We start from the raw sequence: 26343 nt of genomic DNA, 5'->3' as shown, positions 1-26343 counted from the left end.
GCAGCACTTTCATGTGTATTATTCCTTTCTCAGACAGAGCACTACAGTATCAATTCTTAACAGAGGGCCTAAAAATCTAGCAAGCTTTACACCCACTCTGCTGGTTCTTGTCACGTAGAGGTCATTACTGCTTGTTTCACATTAATATCAATGCTAGCATTACCCCTCCTATCAGAGGGGAGTGAAGAACCCAGCTCAGACATTCCTCCCACAGCAGAACCCTTTTAGTCTGGGGATCCCATCCTGCTCTGTTCCCTGCCTTACCTCTGCACACTGATGGAGTTCTTCCACACTCATATCTGTAATACTCCTTCCTGAAGCTCTCCTCTTTGCCTCAGTCTCTCAGTACGCAGCTGAAGATCTCCAAAACAGCCCCCAGCTTCTCCAAATGCCATCTATTTTTACCTAGGTGCTGCCGTCTCATTCCGGACGCTGCTAATCGGCCCCTTAGTCACAACTGGAAAAGTAACCTAGCTGAGTAACTCTTTCTCAGCTACTGCACTGAGGAATCCTATGCCTCATACTTATTGTATTCAAATGAGGAAACTTCCAGTAAACCTGTTCCCATGCAAGACTAAGCCCTGAGTTTAATACAAATTAACTAGATTTTAGGCTGTAAGGTGCTACAGCAACTTTTCTCACACACTTTTTAAAGCATGACATTCTTGCACGAGAATGTTTTATATTTAAAGCTCCAACTCCAGTAAGAAAGCACCACACAAAACAGATGATAGCTGCAGCATTTATCACTGCACTCTGCTTATTCAGCAGTCTCTTATTTTTACCACTGTACTACCTAGATAAACATGTAAACATGCAAAGCTCTCCCCAAAAGAAATGACAGAAAACCTATGCAAAGCTAGATTTTTAAAGAGTGAAATACATGATGAAAACACACACATACAAACAGTAAGTTCTGAAATAGGTGCATTTCCATACAGCTGGCTTCCCAGGTACCCAGCACATTTCAGAACACTCAGGGAGTCCCGTATGCTTCTCAATTATACTGCTAATGAAAAGTTAACTTAAAACATGCTGGAATCTCCTACCAAGAATTCTGCTTCTGAACAGTTATCAACCAGTACAGCTCGAAGAGGAAAAAAAGATTATCAGACAGACTAGTTAGGCAGCTTTTACTAGGAAAACAGTGGGAAAAGTAAATAGCTAAATGCTCTAAATTCATTATACATTACCTTACAGTCATTATGACACTTCATTATTCCACTAGAAAGGAAAATTCAAATGCTGAGTATTTAAAAGTCATTACTTCAGAAATAGGGAATGTAAAAGAGAAAATTAGCATTTTATTAAGAGAATTTGATTCATTTTAACTAATGAGGACCACAATAATTTAATACTGCTGCAATGAATCTCTTCTGGAAACTCTGAGAATACCACAGACAAACATATAGCACATTTCTGATAACATGAATGCAACTATCAGATGTCCTGAACCTCATCTGTTAAAACTGAAAGCAGAGCTTTTCAACAGGTTAGGAATCCTGGATCCACTTAAATACGGCAGGATTAATATTCTTTCTGAGGACGAAGGAAAGATCCTGTTCCACCCCATAAAGACTGCACAGGCTGCCAAGAGTACAGGGAAGGGCCTTCAGCTGTGGATCATTAAGAAAAAGCCATTTAAAAATGGGATGTTTTAGAGAACACAGCATCCGGTAAAACAGTGGAGTGCTTTTTCCATGTGGACCCAAGAGAACTTGAAATCATTTATTTTGCAAATGAGAAACTGCATGTTTCTATGATGGTTTGTTTTGCCATATCTGTGAGAAAGGAACTTCCTTCTACTCAAAAAGAAGGTGAAAGGGATGTGCTTCTGAATTTGACGCAGCCAAAAAGAACTAACACGTGCAGCAGACTGCAGTCCTTCCCCTGCATTCTGCCACCACTATCCTGGAGGTTCAGGGTACCCAGCTCCAATCTGCCCAAGAATGCTCTGCCCTGGAGAGGATACCACTGCCTCCACATGGCACGTATCCACCCAGCACACTGCCCTGCTGGCTTGTCCCCTGTGCACATGGGGCCTTTCTGTCATTTCAGGGTCACTTCCTGCACTCAGCAGGACCTGCCTAGCAGAGGTGGATCATCTCTGCAGAACTGTTGTGCTCACCTGGTTAAGCGGCAAAGAAATCCCAATTTATTTGTCTCTTTCTGCACACCACCCTACCTGGAGAATGGCTGGACACACAGGTTTCCTTGCTTTACAGTGAGATAAAGATACACCAAGGCAGAAGACATGAAAAAAGCTGCTTTTGTAATGAGGAGGAAAACAGCAGGTTCTTCTGCTTTGGGCCCCAGTCTTCCAACCATGAGATAATCCTCCCTTGAGGCACCAGCACCACCTTAGGGCACTCACAGTTCAAGTATTTACCCACGGCCCTCCCTTCAGTATCTCAGATCACCTGAAAAATATCAAATGAACTTGAGAATTATACCAGCTTCTACATGGATGCAAGTACTGGATCAGTACTTTTGACTGAAGTAGTTGTAAGGCAAACAAAATCAGATTATTGAAAATAACACGCTCCACCTGTTCAAGTGTAACATTTTATCATCATTTCTCCACATCCTCGCTACTACTGTTTCAAAGCATACTATGTAATACTTCTTCATTTGTTTTCCTTTTTTATTCCTCTCAACATTAGGAAGGAGCTAAAGGGGAGGGCAGTTTAGGTACCAGAGCGAGGTCAGGGATGGGAGCAGTGTGCCCGCAGCAGCACTTTCCTGCTCTTGCAGAACAGATGAGCTCAGGCAGAGCTCCTCGCCCTCTGCGCTCAGCTTCCGGCATTAGGCAGCTCTAACACCTCCACTTGCACCAGATATAACCCAGGGCCTTTAAACAACAGGTCTTTCCAGTTCCTCTTTGCTTCCTGGTTCTGAGTGAGCAACAACTTCTGCCTGTTTTTCCCCTTTCAGTGATCAGCCCACCTCTTCTTGCGAATACCTGATAAGCTGCCATTAACCCTTTACTTTGGGTAGGTCTAAGATAATGACCGTGGCTCATGTTATGCTTCCCGACTTCCTCTAGAGGCTTAAAACAAATGAACAGATATTTTTCCCCTTAACATATGCAGGAAAAATAACTGAAATCTGTAGGAAGAAGAATTTTAGAACTCTTTGAGAATGATTACAAGCAAACAAACAAACAAAAGGAAACCAGCCACACCAAAAGAGATGACTGGAATAAATGTCTGAATTACAATAATTTAAAATCCTAATGTTCTCTGAATGCCAAAGTGGTAAAACGTGCAGGCTACAGGAGGTGTACAAACCTCTTGCTGGACTGGAATTTTAAAATTAAGTTTCTCACACTGGGGGTTCTCTTATTATTCATGATCAACGGTGCTAACGTCCTTTCTTATGCTGAACACAAATGCAGTGTTGATTCCCAATGGAAATATTTCAGAATGCATGACTGGTAAGAAAGCTTCTGTGTTTCTGAATTTTACGTAAGAGCTTGGAAAACTGGAATCCTACCCTGTCTTATTCTGCACATAACTGTGCCTCTGACTGAAGGAGAATCAACCTGAGCCAATGTGTTCAGTGCTGACTTCAAAAGTACTCTTAAGTTCAGCAAAAAAGTTTGGTAACAGTTACAGCACAAATACAGTCTCTTTTAACATCACTGAACACAGAGATCAGCTCTCACCTTATGTTACCAGATAACAGACACTGACATCTCCCTTTCACATGCTTAAGTTACAAATTCTGGACCCTATTCAGCAATACCCTCTGCTGCCACTGCTTTGCTACACTATTCACACACACAGTATTTTAAGTGATAACTGCCAGTAAAAGTCTGAGAAGGAAAACCATCACAAGCTGTAAGCAAACCAAAAAGGCTTCCTGCTGCAAATTTAGGAGAGCCAATGCCATAAACAATACCGAAAAAGCAAGTGGTAAAAAGAATGTGCCCACTGATTACGTGTTGACACTGCATAACTGCAGAACTGTCACTGCAAACAGTACATCAGGAAATTCATTTTTAATTATACAAGAAACCATAACGATAATTACAATTTCTTATGTTGAAAAGGACTGAAAAACTAAGAACCTTACCTTCACCACACCTACAGGTGGAATAGTGCTCCGTGCCATTAATGTATCACTGCAAAGAACAATCCCATCCCTCCCCTTTTAACTCCAGCGCTCAGTGAAGGTATGTTTAAAACCCACCACTAACCTACAGTCTAATTCACTAGCCTAAGCAGAGAATTACGTTCATAACTGGAAGGTGATTAACACCAAACAACCCAAGGCTCAAACAAACAGCACAGCAAATCGTTCTTTTCAAGCAGCCAATCGCTGAGGTTGAAGCATGCATGCTTTAAGTCACATTAGAATCAACTTCCTCCCCACCCATTCTATTATTTGTTATTCATGCATTGACATGAGCATGGAAACCACTCCACGAAAAATCACAGCTATCTTAAAAGTACCTGTACTGCTTAAAGATGAAATGCTATTTATAAACCAAGAGAAGGAAGAGTGGTTTTGAGTAAATAAAGCTTATTTCTCATTTGTTTTAAGATATTTCCGTTATATCCTCTCATTGCTTTTTCAGTTATGGAGCCCCTCAACTACATCCACCTTCTGCTTTAAACCAAGAACTTGCTTTCTACTAGAAAAGAAACATTCAGACAGCAACACTTTGTGAATTGCTTAGAATTCGGTGTTTACTGTTAGCATCAAAGAAAATAGACTTTCTTAGATTTTAAACTTGTGGCTGTTAACATTAAATTAAGGAAAACCAAAACACTACTTTCAAATATCTTCTAACAAAATAGTAACAGAATATCAACAAAAAACATCATCTCGATATACAGCTTGTAAAGGCTGTACAGCTGACAGTTGTAAAGGGTGTAAAAGCACGGACAACTTTCCCAAAGACGCGCACAGAGAGAACTTCTGCGTGGCAGAAATTTCAAGCAGCACTGCTGACACAGGTTGCTGTGCCTGCCAGAGCTCTCAGTTTCTGCTTACCCACCCTGGCTCTTGAAAGCAGTCGTGACGCAAGGAGATCCAGGCCATCATCCTGCCAAGGAGGCCGCTCCCGGCACGTTGCCTGTTTACTGTCCCTAAGTTCACCCAAGTTTTAGGAGGTAAACATGGGCTAGTCAGAGTCCTTTCATTATCTGCATAATCCCAGCCTATGTGGCTGCCATACGGTAATGCTAGCACCCAAGTGAGCTTTCATTCCTGAATTACGGCCGCACAGAACACGGCCGGGGAAGTGCCAAACAAGATGATTAAGCAGCAAAATATGACAAGGCATGAATTATATTATTAGTACTCCTATCTATCATTAGCCACAGAAGTGAGGGTTTTGTGCAGCCAATAGCAACTACGCATAAATAAAGCTCCTACACTTTGACACGCTTTCAAAATAAGAGCAACTATTTATTTTGAGTAATTCTATTCTTTGGTTGCTTTGACAGTGAACTGTATTTCAACATTTCACAACTTCCTTTTTCCAACTTTACCTTGAAACAACTCAGGAAAAAACCCTCCTGGTATAAAGGCAGCCTTAAATTACAATCTTTTATTTTCAGAGAACAAGAGCATAATCATTTTTCAACAAGGTACACTAAGCAGCTTTCCTCTCAGCAATTTGCTGTTTGTAGTTAAGCACGTTTTGAACATGCACAGATTCTGGACTCCGCAGCACATGCTGTTTCATTTCCTGAGATTCACTGAAAGACTAAATCACAAGGCTAGACTTAAGGAGTTCTTGTAAGAACAGCCATGAGACTTGTTGATTTTGTTTGTTGCTTGGTTTTTTAAACTCACCTTGCCAGCACCTCTGAGGTTTCACTCTCATTTCCGTAGGGGCAGCCCAGCCATTCCCTTTCACCTTGAATGATCTGCCTGACTAACTTCAAGAAAGTTGTTAGGAAATGGGAAGGCAAATAGCCAAGAAGGGCAAAAACAGTGTAAGGACACGTATGATAGCACAGTAAGTTACTACATGTTACACTGCAGAGTGAGTGGTAGAACTATGACACCAAAAGGCACTGAGAGCACGTCCACAAGACAAACTTCAGGGCTCTGCAAAATAACACTCCGAAGTTTTGGTAGAAATTGATCAGTATTACCTAAGCTGCAGAACCAAGGAAGGAGATAAGTTGAAAGTGGATATCATAGATGTGTGTGGTACCAGGATTCTCATCAACAGTTCAGAAAGGCAGGAGGGAGGGCATGCAAGTGACTTGTACTCAGAGCGGGCAGAAGGAAGTGAGAAAACAGAAGACCTTCAGCAGGATTACAGTTTCAAACTATTTTCAGTCTACAGCAACACCCCTATTTTAACCCTGCAATGCTTGCTAAGAATTGTTTAATGAGAATAAATGGACCTGATGAAACAACAAAATGAACTACAGCTTTCGGTAAAACCAGTAACATGGCACGCTACACTTAGAGAGGAAAACAAACTGCATAATGAAATAATAAAATTAACAAATTAAAAGCAGAATAATTAATTTTAACATCTTATTGCTTTTAAAAAAATAATGGGATTGAGAAGGAAGGACTTCATGTTCAAAGTGAAGCAGCACAGTGATCCATCCAGGACCGTGCCTCAACTTCAGTGAACTACATCATCACCTGCATCCAACAGTTCTCAGAAATACCGATGGCAGTCTGTGCTTCTTGGAATGAAAAAGAGAAGAATTCCATCAGATTTGCTTCTATTAAATTAAGATTAGAGCAAACTTAGCTGCAATAAAAGCAGCTAATCTTAAAGAGTTTGCATAGGGTGATGCTTATTTTTTCTCAAACCAAACAAAAATAACACTTGCAAGGATATCATTTTTATGCTGCATTGCTCACAAGATACTAATTTAGAAGTACACGAGAAATGATAGGATTCAGCATCCATTAATTTTCAATGCTCAATTTGAGACACCCTGGATTTTCTGAATGGCTACACAGCACCACACAGTACTCAGGCCTGGCTCCCACCAAGCTCAATTGCATTTTGAGTCATCATGTGCTCTGTATATCATGGCTTGGTGTCTCAGACTGAGCGGCAAAAGCAACCAGCAGCTGCCAGAGCATCACACGAGTGCACAGAGCTGAGGAAACAGCAACGTACAATTCCTCCAAGGAAATACCAGCTATTCCACCCTGGAAAGTCTCACTTTGCTTCTTTAACCCCTGACAACCTTTCTGACAAATTTTCACTGGTTGGATGTGGGTCTGGGCAGCCTGGTTTAGTGGTTGGTGACCATGCCCATGGCAGGGGGGTTGAAACTTTGAGGTCCTTTTCAACCCAGGCCATTCTATGACTCACAGCTGGGCAAGTTTATGAGAGCTGGAAGGAACTACCAGAACACATCACCTAACGCAAATGAAACCGTCGGTCAGACCAGCATGGAGGCACCCCTTAACTGCTCTCAACTACAACACACCTTTCAGGCAAGCCATGACTCACGATACAGAAGCGCACAGCACAGAATCTAACCACACTTTATGCAGTTCTGAAAGCACATATTTGTCATTCTTAAAAGTGCATGTCTAATTTCTGCCATTAGCCAACAGCTGACGTACCAGTTGACCAGTACTTTCTCCCCATAGCACGTTACGACTGTAACCCCTCTGAACCTTTTGACAAAAAATTCAAAGTTTTCTTTTTCCCCAAATGTACCAATGAATGCATTTTCCCTGTTTCTTCCATCACTTAATGTGTCTTTACCACTGCCCTTCTCCTATAGCTCCTCCCCATAGCCCACCTCCCAGCCTCTGCCACCTCCCAGCACAAATATCACCATGCCACACACACAAGTCACACTGACATCTCTGTCACACCTACAAGGAAACAAATCATGCTCATCTATCTCTGCAAGCATGACACACACACACACACACACGTTAATAACAGATGCTAAATCCTCAATTGTTTGTAATTATGATATCTATCTATCTGGCTGTTACACGTACAATAGTTTCCACCATCTCAGAACACTGCCAGATTTGGGCTGGCATTTATGGACCAAGCAGAAGTCTTATGGGGGGGCACAAGAAGCACCTCTGGTAGATGGCAAGGAGCCATCTCATAAGTTCTTTTAACGTGGGCAAAAGTGCATTTTTTTTTCCTACCTACTCTTTCAGGAAGAATATCTTTAAAAATTCTGCAAGAAAACTTAAAAAAATAAAAAAATAAAAAATAAAAAAATAAAAACATCTAACTGCATTCAGAACTTTCAACCACAACTGTCAGCATACGAAGCAAACTGAAAAGAACATTCATGAGAAGTGAAAAATCCTTCTGTCGGAAGCAGAACACACGGCCTTAACAGCCCCACACAGGTTCTGTGATAAAGCCTTTGCTCTGCCTTTGCTGCACGCCGGAGGAGAAAAGTATTTCTTCTTTCAGATAACGCTGCAGAATTCTCCAAGTGTTCAGTGAAATTTGCACACCAGGAAATGATCACCTCAGCAATTGTTAGGCCAGAGAAAACTGCATTTTCCATTCAGATTCAATGAGATTTTGGCTCAAGAGAGCATTACTTTGTGGCTCTTCGTGAGCTATGGCTGAGACACACAGATGAGATTTTTCCCAGTTTTGCAGCACCTCCTTGAAGCTTCAGGCGTACAAAATCAGCCGTATTCTAAAGGTACAAAACATCAATCACCTCTTTTGACTTTTTCCCAAGTTAAGCACCAAATGCCTTCTACTGAAAATGCTTATACCCACACGCGTGCAAAGCCAGCCTTCTGAAGCACAAATATCTCCATTAACGTTAACTATTTAATGACCCAGCACAGAAACCCTGTCATCAACCCTACCTGTGAAACAGGTCATAAAGGGAATTACACTCAGAAATTAATTAGAAGTTCACACTCTTAGCTTAAATTAACTATTGTGGTCCTACGCAATGGCTTCCTTAGGTCTTCTCTCTACATTTAGGCACGCAGCACAACAGCTTCACACCACTTCTTTCTTTGCCCTCCCCACCCACCAAGAGGCAAAACAAACCCAAACTGCTGGGGTAGCACATTTCATGCATCCCACACAGCACCTCATGGGTCAGAAATGACACAGCTAAGAGGGCACACAGCAAGGTGAGGAACCAGACAGCTCCAGGGTCCAGCAGAGGCCACTGCAGCAATGAGGATGGCTCAGACAAGGCTTCTCAAGTGTGCAGCTTGTAGCCAGGAGGAATTGAGCAGTCCCACCATCCTGCTTCACTGCTCTCAAACATGGCAGCTCAAAACTAACCCCTAGGGTAAATTTTTAGTGTCATAGCTTAGGAAAACCTTAAGATCAGCAAGACACACTGAGCTTCCTGAGAACTTCGGAAGACAACACCGTGCAGCTTTGAGCTTAACTGACATAATCAAAACCAGTCTTTACTCACTTCGAAAATGAAAGTCAAGGTGTTACATGAGCCAACAAAATTTACCAAAAAATTGCAGCACAGGTGGGAAGAGAAAGAAGGATTAGGTTGGTTCCCCCCATCAATATTTTGCTGGAGTTGGCAGCTTAACTCTACTTTATTGCTTTTGCTATTCAAAATGAACAGCAAATAGAACCCAGACAATAATTTTTAAACAAAAACTCCTGTACCTGTCGTATTTTTTCCCAGGAATTCTTTCAGCCATCAAATGTTTTTTAAGCAAACCTTAACAGCCGCTTAATATTTTGAAGTAGTTGCGGTCCAGGTATCATCTGCCAACCTCCTGGCTACATTTAGAATCCTCCCACAGCTGAAGCATAACAGACTCCTCTATTAAGACTTAAATCAGCAGTCTCTTTGTCTCCATGCAACTGCTCTTTTACTGAAAATGGTATGGCAGTACAGAGAGCACAATACGAATTTAAGCAGCAAAGCTAATGCCCCGCTCGACAATTTCTAGTTGTCTAAATGGAAAAATGCAAATTTCCACTTAATTCCTCTCTGGAAATTCTGTTAGCAGCAGAAGTCAGATCTGCAGGCCCTCCCTGCCTGCACCCACGCGATGCAACAGGGCTGGCATTACAGCAGCAGTAACAGAGGTTTCGGTGTTGAGATTCACACGCTCCCTCAGCTGGCTGCCATCCTCCTGGGGAAAGGGTGAGATGGAACCATTTTTAAGGGCAAGCAGCAAACAGGGCCCGTGCTGCTTTACATACGTCTTTTTTTCCTATAAAGGAAATCTCTACTCATGAAAACAAGCTACAGCGCAATTTAAGTCTCCTCACAGGATTCTCAGAAGTTTTATAGATGTGTAATCCTGACATTCCCCACTAACGTTTTCCTTCTGCTCAGTATTATAAGAATGTGGATTTTCAGTGTTACGCATGTTCCCGGCCTCTGCTAAGAACAACAAACATTAGGATTATTGTGCCAGGTTTCCTTAACGTCTCTGATCTCCATCTTCTTCTACAGTCCAAAACCAGAAACATTCATGTTTATCGTAACTACATTTAACAAAGTAAGGCAAAATCCTGGAAGCCAGGCCTGCTAAGCAGCATGCCCTCATTAACAACTATCTGTGCTGCACAGGTTGCCTTTCAGCGGGATCGCTGCCTGCCCCCTCCACGACCGAAAGGCCTTGTAACATCAGATTATTTGTCACTAAGCAAAATGAGAAATCCATCATCCCCTGACAAATGGTACCTAATGCCATAGGATTAGACAAACATAGAAACCTGACCTTTGACAACTGATTTTATTTAACAGTTCTCAATTGCTGTCAATTACTGAAACACGCAAAAGCAACACTGGGAAAAGAAAGTCAACTACATTTGCATTTAACACTTCTGGAAACCAGTGTTCATGTAGCACAGTGCTCTGCCTGAGATTTTCAAACAGAAACAGTGGTCTGAAACTTTAGAGTTTAAATTAAAATTAAAAAGAACCTTCTGAAATGTTGACAGCTGATAGTTCATGCCTGGTCTTCCCCTCCTCTGTTCCTTGAAAAAGGCACCATTTATCAAGTCTATCAAACTACACCCCTAACAAAACCAGCAATTTTGTTTAAAGGTCACATTTTGTCTATTAATACATGGAGATTACCAGCAATTTTTTTTAAGAAGTTTTTCACCTATACACAACTGTATTTATTCCAGGTAACAGAGCCACTCAATTCCATGTAGACAATCCTTAAAAAAAAATAAATATATAGCAGTTTTCTACCTTAGTCACACATAGAAGGAAGGTAAACACCCTTAAGTTCAATCTGACTTCGCACAATAACAACAGCAAGTCAAACTAAAATAAATCAATTCCTTTCCCTGAAGGCTGTAGATTTTTCAGATTAGCCTGGTGGTAAATTTCATCTTTCATTTTATCAGAGCTCTAGATAGGAAATACTATAAAACTTCTTTGTTGTTTATTATTTGCTCATTCTATAGAAATGAAAACATGAGTATGTAATTTCCTTAACTCTTCATTTCTTTTGTAGGGCATTCATCAAAGTCTATCAATACCAAGTTCAGAAGTTGAACTAATCTTTCCAAACATTACACCCTGAATTCTGTCTCTCATACTACATTCTCCCTTATCCCAAAGATGTAGAACTGTAAGAGATAAAGTGGATTAAAGACATATTGAGGATTATAGATTATGCAGTTAGAACAAACAGAGGCAAGTATTCCAAATAGCTGACCCTACAGAAAGGAATCACATTCTGTTCTCAAGATGATATACAAAAATAGAAAGCACATTCCACTAGGAAAATATTTACTTAATAATTTATCATTTAAGAACCTTTACTCTACAAATTAAAGTACAAAGACAGCATGTTGAAATGCATGTGAAGATATATTTCCAACCATTATAATACAACTTCAATTTTGACTGTGGTTAGATTTATAAATTTTGCTCTGTTGCAGCATGGGAAACAAAAGTCACACTTCTCTTGATCCCAAAGCCCTACATTTAAAACTGATTCCAGCTCTGAGGCAACAGGAAAGGCCCAAAAACTCAGTACTGCCAAAATGCCTAGAAATAAAAGGATAGGAATCTCTAGGAATCTTTTATAAGGAATACTTTACTAAGTATCCAACTGCAAAGAAATGCCAGAGAAATGCAAGAATCAATTTAGTGCAGATATTAATAACTTCCTTAATGATCTATATGATTAAAATAGCATATAGACAACTTCTGGGGATATTAAACATAGAACTTTGAATAGCAGTAAATTCAGAAATAATACAAGAAAACTTAAGCAAATTCCCTATGTTGCCAAAAAACAAAGTGAAATTGAGTTTAGAAAAACACCAACTAATACAATTGGGAAAAAATAATCCCAAATACAGATATTCAGCATGTGCAAGAAACCTGGGAAATAATAGCGCAGAGAAATAGCACTGACCACAAGAGTTCTAAAGAGGGGGACGCACTGCAGCCATCCCACTGAATCTAGGAGTAAGGGGGAAGGCCAAATTACTTTTCCCTTTCACCCACTTGCCTCCTTTCCCAAACCAAAGCACACACAGCGGGGCGCTCTACCCCACTATCTCTGCTGCAACCCCGGATATGAAATAGGTCCTGTTGCTCGAGACATTCAAAACTATATAAGCAAAAATGTTATTAAGCATTGAATGCTCTACTCAAAGAGCCCAATGGTAATGAAAAAATACCTTAGGTTTTGTTATTCTATATTGCACATCACCACAGAGCTTTTCTATTAACTTTATCTGAAATATCAGGGGTTTAATCCAGAAGTGTAATACATATCCAAAACTAAATAAACATAAGAATATGTTCAATTCCAAGCTATTTGCTTTTTACTGACCATGAAGCTTTGGCACATTTCAAGGGAACCAACTTTGAAGATGCTGGCTCTCAGATTAATATTTGCTCTGGTATGATGCCTGTTCATGCCTGGATCAATTGTGCATAATGAGGGGAGACCAACCTTGTACTCATGTCAAATGAGGCCACCTCTGAATTTAGCCTGAAGAGCAGTCAGTCAGTCCTGCTCTCTGCAAAATCCTCAATTAACAAAGTTTCTGCAGCAGGATTGACTGTTCCTTACCAAATAGAAAATAAAAGTAACTCAGTAATAAAAGATAGACACTTCAAAACCTGTTCCTAGCCTCTCACTTCAGTTTCTAGATGCTACGACATTCCTTCATCAGTGCAATAACCTCAAAACTTAAGACTTTTCCATTGCTAATGTAAATTCAAATTCCACTTTCTCAAAATCAGCTCTGAAAGAACACAGGAAGAAAGATCCGGGTTTCGTGGACTCTCATTCCCTTTCAGAAGAGTTGCTTTGGGATGGGGTTGTCCCCCTCTGTGTTCAGGGGAAAGATCTGTCACACTTGAGATTGAAACACCTGAACAAGCCTTAAACTTGGCCCCGTCTGCCCAAGCAGCAAAGTGCTCCATCCACACACTGTTTGTTGAGTGCAACTGTGCTCATTAAAGATGTGGTAGCCAAGGGACAATGGGACACAGAAAGACGAACTTGCCCTAGGAAACTGGGGCAAGTAGGAAAATTTTATCTTTTCACTGCTCAGCTTATGCCTAGCCCACAGTACGGATCCCACTTGCTCAGTTCTCTAATACTGAGGGACTTGCTGCAGTTCTTTTTATTTCTGGCCAACAAGATTTAATCTGGCAGCTCAGATGATATTCTCAGACAGTTTACAGCAATGAAACTTTTTGAGTTTATGGCATCCAAAATATCACCTAACAGCAACTGTGATACACTACCTCTTCCTCAGAGCACACTGAAAGCACTCCATCTCAACCTTCCCACACACACCTACAGGGTCTGCTGCCATCAAGCACACTCAGAGACAAATTGAGCACTTTTCCAAGAGTCAAATCCTATGTCAGAGCTTTAGGCACCATCTTCATTTCTGCTCCCAGAAAGACTAACAACCACTTCTCTCCACCAGATCCATAACCAATAGGGGCCCTTTCTTTACCTAGATGCTAGAATGGAATTTGATCTCGAATAAAACACCTGCTAAGGTTTAGGTTTTGTCAAAAGCAGAGATTTCTACCGATTCCCTACTAAAAGCACATCAGAGTAGCAGCTATTTTTTCCCCTCTGTCTTGCCTTCCCACTCTTATTGTGCTTTTTAAAGATGAGAATAAATTTCAACCACTGCAGTTTCTCAGCAGTGGGGCAGTGGAGATGATGTTTCTTCTAATAATAGGAAATTAAAAAAAAATAAAATAAAATCAAGAAAATACATGGTGCAGAAGGGATGAGGAGGACTCGTGCCTGAATAACAGAGGGAAAGGAGGCCTGTCCTGCAGCGAGGTGTGATGACAGCAGCAGAGGCAGGATGGCACTGGCACACTTCACAGGGCGGATCTCCAACCCAACAGGTCTCATCTTGCTTTCAGAAGTGCAGACAAACAATATTTACAACACACTGAAGGAGTTTCAAGTGATGAAAAGATGTAATTTTTCCTCTTTCTAAATATATCTGAGTTTCTATATTGAGATTTCCAATAACCTCTGCAAGCCATTCTACCTGGAACGCCTGTTTTTACACATGCACGGGTGAGTTTTATCACCCTCTTGTGGAAAAACAAGTGAATTGTATCTGTCAGAGGTCAGAAGTGGAAAGCAGAGTGCAGAAAACGGTCACAGAGAAGGGAAAAGAAAGGGAAAATACTTGCTAGGTGGAATAGAAGGGAAATGCAGGAAACAACAGTAACCAGTGATACAGTGCCACATCAGCTCCTGTCAGCAAAACCCACCTGCAAAAGGTTCTTTGAAACACCAGAAGATAACAACCAGCTGCTAAATTTCCTCCCCTTGGTAACACTCACTGTGTTCATCAAGCAGATTATGTTCCCTATGTTGGTTTCAAGGGTTGCCTCAACTGTAACCATCATCTTCCACACCTTTGTTCCCACCGATGGAAAAGATAGATGCTCTAAACTGAACTCAGAAAACACTTCCTACATACATTTTCTGCTTTAAAAACATTTTGCATGTAAAATTTGTGCCCTGCTGTAATTTGGAAGTGGAGAGGACAGGAGAAACTTGCCAACTAATGCAAGTTTAGACATTACCTCCTGCTGGTTAACAAAACAGAACAGAAATAAGAATATTTAATTGCCCTAAAATCCTTTCTTCATTTCCTGACTATCCCCACTATCAACTTGAATTGACATCCAGAATTTTGAAAGCAACAAATTCATTGCAACCTGCATTTAAAAACTTGAAAAACGTAAGCTGGGTTGGTACAAGCACACAAGGGAGAAGAAAATTAAAAGTTGATACTAAAATGAGACAAATAACACTGCAGAGACAAAAGGACATCCAAAGAAAAAAAAAAAGAAAAAGGCAGCTCAGATGAGAACGATACCACAGGCATGGTGAAAATAAGGGAACATCTCACACATCTCTCTGCAGCTTCCTGAAAACCTCCCCACAGAAAACCACAGCCCATGTCCAACACAAAACACAGTTGTTTCTTCTTACTAACACCCGTCTTTTCCTTCATGCACCTCAACAAGTTCCAAATCCATTCTTAATTATCAATCTCTGATCTTCTTAATCATAGCAAAAACTGAAGAAGCAGTTTTCCCCCACGTTACACAATGAACTACTTTCATATCCACACACCATTCACAGCGAACAGCACAAAATGGGTAACTATGCAACAACATTTATTTCATTGTCTTAACGCTTCACAAAGATATGGGATTTTTCTGAATAAAATCACAGCCTGTGAGTGCTTAACCATCACCTCCAATGGAGCAGTCAAACCCTAAGAATGAGCACTTCACTGCCAGCTACACACAGCTCTCTGCACTTACTCATCATCCCTGAGGTATTGCTGATGATTTCCTTTAGCTTCCCCAAAATGCCACCAACTAAGGAAGGCGATATCTGTGAATGATGCTTTGCAGTAAATGCACCTGCTTCTTAAACCTTCAAATTTTATGGTTCAAACTCACCAAATAATGCACAAACTTTTATTATGTGAATAACAAACTGCTTGCCTCCACTTCTCTTGTCACTTGTACAGCAACAAAGTATCACACTAAATTGCTACAACAAACTCTCCAGGTCAGAGGATACATGAAGCCACTGTTACAGATGAGCTGGCAACACGACCCATGATGTTCATCACAGCTTACAGCAAATTGCTATTCTGTTTTTCCTTTCAGGAAGCTACCCGGAAAAGCCTCATTCTCCATTTTCTGACCATTTCAGCTTGCACAACGAGTCCTTTTCACTGTGGTCCTTCTCTGCCAGAGAAGACACCAGGGAAGGTGTCAGGCACATCACCTTCAGGGAGAACTATTGCAGCTGAGCACCCGACATACAGATCAGAAAAGACAGAACAGTGACGAACAATAAATGGTTTAAATGCAAGGTAATGATTCTGTTTTATTCAAATGTACTAATACAAACATCAAAAGCTGTTGAAGTGTTTTAAAATGAAATTATTATATACTTTGTTCACAAGCGACACTATTTAATATAGCAGTTAATTAGCATGAGACACGCTGTGACTTGAAAAATAAACTTCTACAGGAGGTTGAAAATACATTCTTTGATTAAAAACATCTAAGAACATTAAAAAAAAATCAAAATTATACACATCACTGCCATTGAAAAACCCTACAGCAAGCTATTATTATAAATCATTAATACTTCTGATCAAAACTAGTTCCCCTGTAGCTCAACTTCAAGGCTTTACTCAAAACAATTCTTCCATCAAGTGCAGCAACCCAGGGGCACTGGGTATTTTGCTCTCATTCCTTGGACAGGTACCACAGCTTTCCAAAACATCTTTCAGACTCTCAGACGTATGTAGCTGCAGCAGCATTTTATTTCATTTCTCAGCAGAAAACCAAGCTCAGAAGTTACCAACTCTACATAGAGGTGCATCACCGTACCAGTTCTGCTGATTCAACCAGAAGGGCACAGGATACTGAAGCAGATGACTACAATTATGAAGGCTTAAAATAAAGAAACAGGAGGCAAAACGTTGTTAAACAATCTGATCCCCAAAACACTTCCCCCTGAATACGTGAGACAGTGCAGTGTATGATTGGGAACCTCTCCCATGAGCTTTGCCTCCAGTACAAAAATCACACAAGTGCATCTACAACAACCAGCAACACAGCCACAGACAAACCCTGCCACAGACTTCTGACACAAGGCACTAGCATTCTTCTAAAAGATTTTCCTTAAGCTTTTAAGAAATAACACGTCCTTTGCTGATATTTTTAATTGATTACCAAGATCATGCAGTTTCCCAAACCCATAGAAGCCCAACCCTACCAAAATTCACTGAACTCAGTGAGTTCTCCTGCGTGTGCAATAAAAAAAATATTGCACAACTGAGCCAAAGAAACAGCAATCACTTGAATGAGCAAACTGTGGGTGAAGGGAAGTCACCCTGAGCCTAAATAGAGTTTATTGTCCTCCCACTCCCCAGAAAGTGCAAATGAAAGTGCCCATTTTTCAGGAAGACGCGCGCTTACAATGGATGAACATGAAGGCACTGCCTCCCTGCTACAAATCTGCATTGATGGACAAAAGTACCATCCAGGTACTGAAACTTGAAAACAAAACAGACAAATAGAATAAGTTTCATATGTGGACTTTTTCTATTATATTAAGTTGCTTGTATACACAGATGTGTATTATACACACTTGATACGCATAAGCACAAGCAATAAATCACACTCGTGACTCCAGAGCTTTGGAAAACATGCACAGAGTCACAGAATCACCAAGGTTGGAAAAGACCTCCAAGATCATCCAGTGCAACCATCCATCTATCACCAGTATTTCCTACTAAATCACATTCCTCAGTACAACATCTGAACCCCCAGGGTCAGTGACACCACCACCTTCCTGGGCAGCCCATTCCAGCACCTGACCACTCTACCTGAGAAGTATTTCCTAAGGTCCAAACTCAATCTCCTCTTGAGCATTTAGAATATAAAGCTCCAAATGGTTATCTGTAATAAAGGCAGCACTGTACTTCAGCAAGCATAGAAATAATTGTGTGGCTAAACGAGAATCTGTATTTGTTAAAAATACTTTAGGAAAAAGGAACATAGGAGGTACTTATTACAGAAACAGGAGGTTTCATTACAGACTCATCCTAGAGATTCACTTGGACACAGAGCACTTCAATATTATTAGAGGAATAAATAACACTGAGAAGCATACCATAGAAACATGCCACACACAGATCGAAAACAATTGCTTCTGATGATGGTGAAGTCCAGACATTCCTGAAAGTCATCAAGATATTAGACTCAATGTTGTGAAGAGTACAGAAATATTTCCTACATAGTAATTGCAAGTCACTTTGGTTTTAAAGATAACTAAAAAGTAAGAAGTGGGAACAATCATTCCTTAATGTTTCTGCAAGCAGAGTGAGAAATTCAGGAAGGAAGAGAACTACACTGAAGGTCTGGGCAAGGGAAACATGGGCCAAAGGAAGAGTCCTCTGATCTAAATAGACCAAGGAACAAATACATAAAGACAACTGAATGGAAACAGAGATTGTGAGAATATGAAGGCTAAGCCAACAGGATTTCTCACCAACTGCACTCTCACTACTATACTGTCAGTGTACAAAGGTTGTGTTTTACTAAGACACTGCCTTGCAAGGCAATGTTTCCACAGATACACATTTTCTGTAAATGTAGTTGAACAGAACTGCATTCTGGACACAAGAGACAAGAGCATACAGAGAAACTTCCACAGAGCAGAATGTAATTGCCAAATTGATTTTAGAACAACCAGAAACGTTTCAGATCACTGGAAGAAACTATTCTACACTACAACCACCAGATGTTTACAGAATTGCAGAGGACATTAAATACATCACCAAAAAAGAACTGCCAAGAGCACAAGGAAAGGTGAAGAGTTTAACTGTGCACGACAGGAACTCCACACATCATAAGGCCAAAAGCAGGGATAAACCCTACTTCCTTTTGGAACTGTGCCCTTTTCCCAAAACTTACAGGGACAGAGCCTGCTATGTCTGCTCTTATTTCACCCAGAACAAGTGCAAAATTCTGCACAGAAGCTCCAAGACTGATGTTTGATTCATCATTATGTGCAGAATAGACCATGTTCCAAAGTCTCTTTCAGACAACAAATGAGGATTTATTTCCACTTATGGAAATAAAGCAAAATTTGATTTTGCAAGTCACAGCCATTATGATCCTCTATTCTTGTTTGTAAATTAGGAGAAAGTATTAACTTTAGATATTTTCTTAATAGTTAATTGATATTTGTAAAGCATTCCAAATTTCATAAATGGATACTAGCATAGAAATGACAAGCAGCCAACTCTCATGCAATTCAACAGAAAATACAAGCTTTCTTCCCCTACAACTCAGATAATAACTACCATTTCCCATACATACATTTCTTCAGACTGAAATATTCTTAACGCATGATAAAGAGGATTTTTTTTCTAATCCAATGTATTTGAGAAGGAAGGGACACATCTTGCAGTTTTCACTTAGGCAAAAGTCCTCCAGAGCTGAAAGGATCTTTGACTATTTAGGAACTTCAGCATTTGGCCTTACAGATAGGATTCATAAGAAAAGCTTATAATAAAATCACACCTATAGGGAAATAATATAATGATCAAAAGCAAACAGCAAGTGAAAGATTTTCCCTTACTGACTATGCAGCGCTCTTTTGTTGCCACTACAGCAATTCTTTAATGCCATGGAAACTATCTGATAAATGCATAAGAAGCTCAATAAATTTCATAATATTGAGGTAGCAAAGCAATTGGTATTGTTGACAGAGAACTTCTGTTCTGAGCACCTCTTTTAAGAAGGAAAAATTGCCTAAAATAAAAATTATAGTTTGAGCTGAGGCCCGTTTCAATAAAAATAAACCTGGAAGTAACTACACTGCACTGGAATACTGGAAAATGTGGGAGAATGGCAGGAAACAAGAGGTGTCTCTTGAAATGATAAAAATGGGATATATCACTTTAATGTTTAACTGCCATTCTTTGATATGGTTTGCTTTACCTTATTATGCATTTTTAATGAGAATAGGAGGATGAGAAGAATACTGTGAATCACATGCTAGTTTTCTGCCCAATTCTGTTCAACGTTTATCAGTAAGCCATATGATCTTTGCAGTCTCCTGCATGCACGTCTTCATACTCTGGACACCCCCCTAATATGACAGATACTGCCAGAAACAGGAATGGACTTGCTCTGCTTTTACAGGTAATAATGAGATTGGTCTGTTTCCACGTGCTCAGTATTACAACGTGTAATACTGTTGTATTCCTACCTGCCTTCCTCCAAAGACTTGTAAGTTAAGAGCATCTACAGAAAATGAAAGTAAAAGCACCTTTGGTAAGTACCACCCCTTTCCAATGCACACACAACATACACCACCACTTCCGCTGCGGAAGTGTGCTTTGAGGCATGCCACAAACTCAGTTAACAAACTCTGTGTGGGTGTGCCTAAGGCACACAGGTGGATGTTGTCATTCCAGGATAAGGGCCCCTCACCAGGCCTGCCACAAACCAGTTACCTCAGGGACCTGCCAACCCTGATGATACCAAGAGCCTCACTTCCTCATTGCAGCATTTCAATACCTAAAGGGAGCCTACAGACAAGAGAGGAATCAACTCTTTGAAAGGGTTGATAACTGCAGGACAAGGGGAAATGGTTTCAAGTTGAGGGTGGGAAGATTGAGGTTGGATGTGAGGGGGAAGTTCTTTACAGAGAGAGTGGTGAGGTGCTGGAATAGGCTGCCAGAGAGGCTGTGGATGCCCCGTCCCTGGAGGTGTTCAAGGCCAGGTTGGATGGGGCCCTGGGCAGCTTGGGCTGGCATTAAATGGGGAGGTTGGTGGCCCTGCATGTGGCAGAGGGTTGGAGATTCATCATCCTTGAGGTCTCTTCCAACCCTGGCCATTCTGTGATTCTGTGAAGAGCCTCTTTAAAAGTTAAGACAAAACGAAAAGCCCAGGACACATCAGACAAGAGCATGCAGGAACCTCAGTGCATGTGAGATTTAAACCTTTTTACGAGTACATTTTTTATATATATATATATATATATATATATAAACCGCAGGCCAACTGTACCACAGCTCCTGTTTATGATTCTTGTACCATTTCACTTGAAACAAAGGAGGACAGACTGCTTTTGAAACATTAGATTCAACATTAGTCATATTATAAAACAACTCCAAATTATCACAGAATGGCCTGGGTTGCAAAGGAGCACAATGCTCATCCAGTTTCAACCCCCTGCTATGTGCAGGTCACCAACCAGCAGACCAGGCTGCCCAGAGCCACATCCAGCCTGGCCTTGAATGCCTGCAGGGATGGGGCATCCACAGCCTCCTTGGGCAACCTGTTCCAGTGCGTCACCACCCTCTGTATGAAAAACTTCCTCCTAACATCCAACCTAAACCTCCTGTTTAGTCAGAGCGCAGTAAATAACAACAGTTAAATTATCAGAAAAAAAGTCTTGACTGTAGAAGAACAGAAGACACAAAAGTCTTGACTGCATGAGGAGTTTTTTTTTGGCTTGGGGCATATGAGAGTCTTAATTCAGCCCAACAGGGCCTCAAAAGGCTCCTGCATCTCATAAATACATTAAATGTTTGTTCACAAAGAGCTAAACAATGCACACACTTATGTTAATTAAAAAAATAATAATAATAAAACACACAGTAACAACCTCACTCCCTTATGCTTTAAGTAGAATAAGCACCACTGAAAACTCCAGTCCTTCTCGCTACATTTCCTAAATGGCAAGTTATCATTCAGCCTTGTACGTAACACTGAAACACATTCTGTCTATTTCTGTTTCCTGAAACATTATTATTATCAAATAAACAACAGCTCCAACTTATCTGTTCTTGCAGTACAGGCACATACGTCCACAGAAAGGAACAGACTGCATTAAAACACTACTAAACAAGCCATTTCGCTGTATATGACTCTGCCCCTGGGGAAAGGAATGAGAGCAGATAAGATGTGACAGATGCGCAGTCACGTCACTTAATACACAACTGGAAGGTGCTCAAATCATTATGGTGACAGGCACGGTATAAAAACTTGCAAAGAATGGACAAAGCATTCATCTAGTTTGCTGCATACTTTATTCTTGTAATGAAAGAAGATACTGAAGTTCACACAGGTGCTTCTCTGAGAGAAAATATAGGCTGTAGCTATCAGTATGAGATATAGTTCGAGGGGAGCAGGAGAGAAGAGGGGAACAGGAGAGAAGAGCACAGCACGTGTGGCTTAGTCGGCAAAACTCTTCCACCACAAATATAAAATGTTTAAGGTCAAATTCAAGGTCTGTCCTCTAAAAATTTCCTGTACCGAAATATTTTTAAACAGGTTTAATGGAACTTGAAACTTACCCAAAACAAGGAGTATACTAAGCAACTGGAGATCTCCAAGCTGATCTCATTATTCAGTCTTAAGAAAAGCTATTTTGCTAAAAAAAAAAATCTTGGTTTTTTTTTTACTTTAAAGATCAAAATAATAAGAATAAAATAGGAAATCATGTGGTTACTGAATAAAGTAATAAGACTAGTTCCTTGTTGGAGGGTAAGTGCAAGCCCAAAAGTTTAAAGATCAGGACCTTCAGACAATTGTCCAGGAAAAGCATGAAAAATGCAGACGAAATATGACTTCTTTCAGGTTAAATAATCCTAAATGTTACAGTAATCAAAGTAGATCAAGAATAACTCTAAATAGTAGCACAATTTTTAACTGTTGGTGTCCCTTCAGCAGGGACCAATACCACTGCTGTTTCAGATGCATCCTTAGGCCCAAACCCTGCAAAACGATCTGTACAGAGCCCTGTGCCTACAGGACTCTGCATTAAGTCAAAGGGGGAAAACCAACTCACAGGATCAGATTCTTAATTTGAAGCTGGACCACTGTAACTCATTATGACACTAATCATAAATATCTCAGTAACTCTCTCGGTGCCCCATCTGTTTTATCTTATTACAGCTTTATATCTCAATCCACAAGACTAGCTACAGCAATCAAAATAAGCACCTGCACACACCTGTGTTTCTACAAGACTGTGTCCTCAGCCAAAGCCAACCTTTTCTTATATCTGTGCACACACACACAGTGTTCCCTGAACAGGACTGACTATACAATATAACCAAATAATTTAAGCATTTATTCAAATACAAATCTAAATCTGTTTTCAGTAATGTAGCCACTTAAGCCAAAGGACAAACTCTGTTTACTGAAATATAATCAGTTGTATTTTTAAGGGAAATTACCTGCATCTCAAAAATGAACTGCAAAAAAATGGGGTTTTAAATGACTTTAAATGAACATTTGCTTCTTTATCTTATTTTCACCAAACAACTGGAAAAGTTCATAGAAGAACATTCACTACAAACCAGAACACCAAATCCAACAGCACTGGCAGAGAGGCTGAAAAATGGTGAGTAGAGGAAGCACTCCACTGCTCTTCCAGTCTCCTCTACTTCCAAATCAGCCCTTGCCAGCTTAACACAGAGGGGTTAGATGGTCCTTTGCACCTTTCTTTTGAGCAAGTTTCTTATTTGTACATTCTCACACGCACACCACAGAAAGAAGTCTCAACTATTCTAATGACAACTCCAGCAGAACAAATCCTACAATCCAAGTTTAATTTAATTTAAGAGATACACATAAGCTATCTGATTTTTATTTTTTTTTTTTCAACTTGTCTGTTCTTATGAAGAACCAAGGTTACGAACCAAACCAAAGTGCAATTACACATTCATTACATATTTCAGTACTGATCACCAAATTTATCAAATGCGTAAAGGAAGAGATCTGGGAAATCTACATGCCCACAAAGCAAAAATGAACGGGCCGAATATTAAACCTATTCATCTTTCTATTTTCCAGAATAATCAGCACAAATTGTGCTTAGCTCCATTCCATGTAACAGAAAAGAAGAATGGCAATGAAAAAAATTCCCCAAACTGAGTAAGAATTCAGTGAAAGGAAACGTTTCTAGAAGGCGATTCCTTCCGCCATACCAAACATAACTCTGAGAAGAGCTGCTGGCCCCTGGATTTGTAGTGAAATTCAGTGCCAAACAGGATTTAGAGCAAACATTTGAGATATTAGAGAGATACTGTCAGCCTTTTAAGAGCTGTAAGCTGGATCATCATTTCCTTTCCCAAATTAGAAGTTAAAATTTTCCTGCAGCAACCCAACTGGAGCAGGGATACGCAGGCTGTCCTCACAGTTGTGTCTTGCCTAAGACCTGATCTTCCTCTTGAGATGCTGCAGTGCATGGCACCTTTCAATTCCAAAACCCAGCAGAAGCCAAGAGCTGCATGCAAGTTTCCCCATGCTCACAGGGCAGCTTGGCCTCACCATAACTATTGCTCAGTTTATCTGTTGAGCATTCACAAACTAAAATACAGCGTGGGTGCCTTGAAAATTCAAGTCATCATACGGGTTAACATTAGCATTTAAAACTTCCAGAAGTATTGCAAACAATTACCACACCCTCAAGTCACAGATAAAATGTTCTGTAGAGCTTAAATACATACATTTCTGGCATGAAACATTCCTCATTACTGGCAAAATTTCCATGCAATTTCTGGCAACAGAACACTTTGAGTTTAGAAGTCAATCGTAGATTAAAACTGTTTAGACTTATGGTTGTTAGGCTTTTTGGATATTTTAATTAAAAATCATTGTTGAGCTTACCTTTCAGCAGAGGCAGAGGAGTTAACTCAATAGGCTTGCCCTGAGACCTAAACTGGGAGGAGCTTTGTGACCTCTTCTGTCTGGCTTTTCTGACGGACTTCCGAGAAAATCCGTCTACTTTATCCACTGATGGAGGAGTAGTTGGTGCTGAGGACATATCCCTACTGAAGGAAAACAAGTATTACAAATACGTTCCAAAATTGATGAAATGGATAAAGATTAACTGACATTTTCCAACCCCCTTGCTCTGCCTTCGCTGTTCTCCTGACAACTTATCCAGACAGACCGTCTGGGAGATAACCCACCAATACACGTGCAGGTCTTATGGAATAAATTATAGGAATGGTGCAATTGTCCTTCTCCCTCTCTTGTTTTATCTGCCTCATTTTTACCAAAAACCCTACAACAGGAAAAATTCTGACCTAATGATGACATCATTATGTCAACAGAACTTCATACACCTGTAGACTCAACAAAGGATTGAAGCCTAGAACTCATGCTGGAAAGCATGATGCAAGCTAAATGATCTCAAGAACGTATATGGTGTATATATATATATATATGATAACTCAAGAAGGTATAAATATCTTTGTCACTTTAGAGTCATCAAAGTGCACAGAAGAAAAAAATCAGCTTATTTACCATACTTACATATACGACTTTATAGCAACACTAAAAAGTACCACAAGTAGTAGTACCACACTTCACAATTTCAGCAAAACTGACAAAATTTCACATACTGCTCTTTACTCTCCATTTCAGACTTTCTGTTTTTGTACCGAGTCTCTTAGTACACAGTTATTCCATGCTATGGCATTTAAGCAATAATAGCAGTATGGTAGCCATAATAGTTCTAAGGGCACAAGCCACACAAGGTTTGCAGAGAGGCAGAGAGCCAAAAAAGGTTTCTGTGAGCAGAAGTTTGTTTGCTTCCCAACTCTATCAGCTGGTCTGAGAAATAAGCATTGCCTCTTCCTATAAAACATGCCCTAGTAATGCTGCTGCAGCTAATTCCATACTACTGAGAAATATCAAAAAGAAGCTTTTAAAGAGTGAATTCCTCCAACTAGCTATTGTATTTAGCAGCCTGTCTGGCCTGTTAAAAAGACACATTGCATCTTGGTGCAATACATGAGTAATACTTCAGGAAAACAAGACAGGAGGAATTTCGGCCTACGTATTTCAAGCAGCTCTGCATACAGTTAACTTCACCAGCGTGTGCACCTCTATTATTCGTATTAGCAATGCCATTATTAGGCAGAGCACTCTGCCAGTTTCAGTAGGGCCACACACTCATGCAAAGTTAAGCATCGGCATAAGCACTTGCAGGATCAGGGTCTTAGAACATGTCCTTGGAAAGCATTACTCATCCTCAATGTCTGTTGACTTCAATTACCACAGTGACTCGCAGGCGAAAAGAAGTTGATTCCACACGATCGAGAACGCTTTCAAGTACTTATTTTATTAAAATATTTGGTTACTCATACGCTGCATAAATTATTAAAGCCATTGAAACAGACATTATTATTCAGATCCGTCTTTTACAAGAAATAGAAAGTACAATTTAAGGCAACTGTAAGCAAATTCAGAAAGATAAGAACTGTTTAATGCAAAATTATATATATGTGCACTAAATCTCTCAAAAATGGAAGTACAAACTCCACAGCTTCTCCAAGGCAGCATGTGCAGCACCAGATGCTGAGCT

General features: G+C 40.2%; 1 protein-coding gene across 3 annotated transcripts in view; it reads right to left on the bottom strand.

The window, feature by feature from the left end:
• PPP2R5E (protein phosphatase 2 regulatory subunit B'epsilon) overlaps positions 1-26343 on the bottom strand; it is a 73706-nt gene that overhangs the window by 46138 nt on the left and 1225 nt on the right. For 2 of the 3 annotated variants that reach the window (XM_042813760.1, XM_042813762.1), the window contains exon 2: positions 24639-24802. In XM_042813760.1, the coding sequence (XP_042669694.1) occupies positions 24639-24795 (157 nt within the window). In that variant the 5' untranslated portion in view covers positions 24796-24802. The remainder of the gene's footprint in view (positions 1-24638; positions 24803-26343) is intronic. The other variant, XM_042813761.1, reaches the window with a different exon arrangement.

Source organism: Centrocercus urophasianus, unplaced genomic scaffold (genome assembly GCF_019232065.1).
Source record: "Centrocercus urophasianus isolate 14NV4802_14NV808 unplaced genomic scaffold, USGS_Curo_1.0 seq_14, whole genome shotgun sequence".
In the NCBI taxonomy this organism is placed as follows: Eukaryota; Metazoa; Chordata; class Aves; order Galliformes; family Phasianidae; genus Centrocercus; species Centrocercus urophasianus.
The sequence above is the reverse complement of the archived record's forward strand: the minus strand, read 5'-3'. Positions and strand labels throughout refer to the sequence as shown.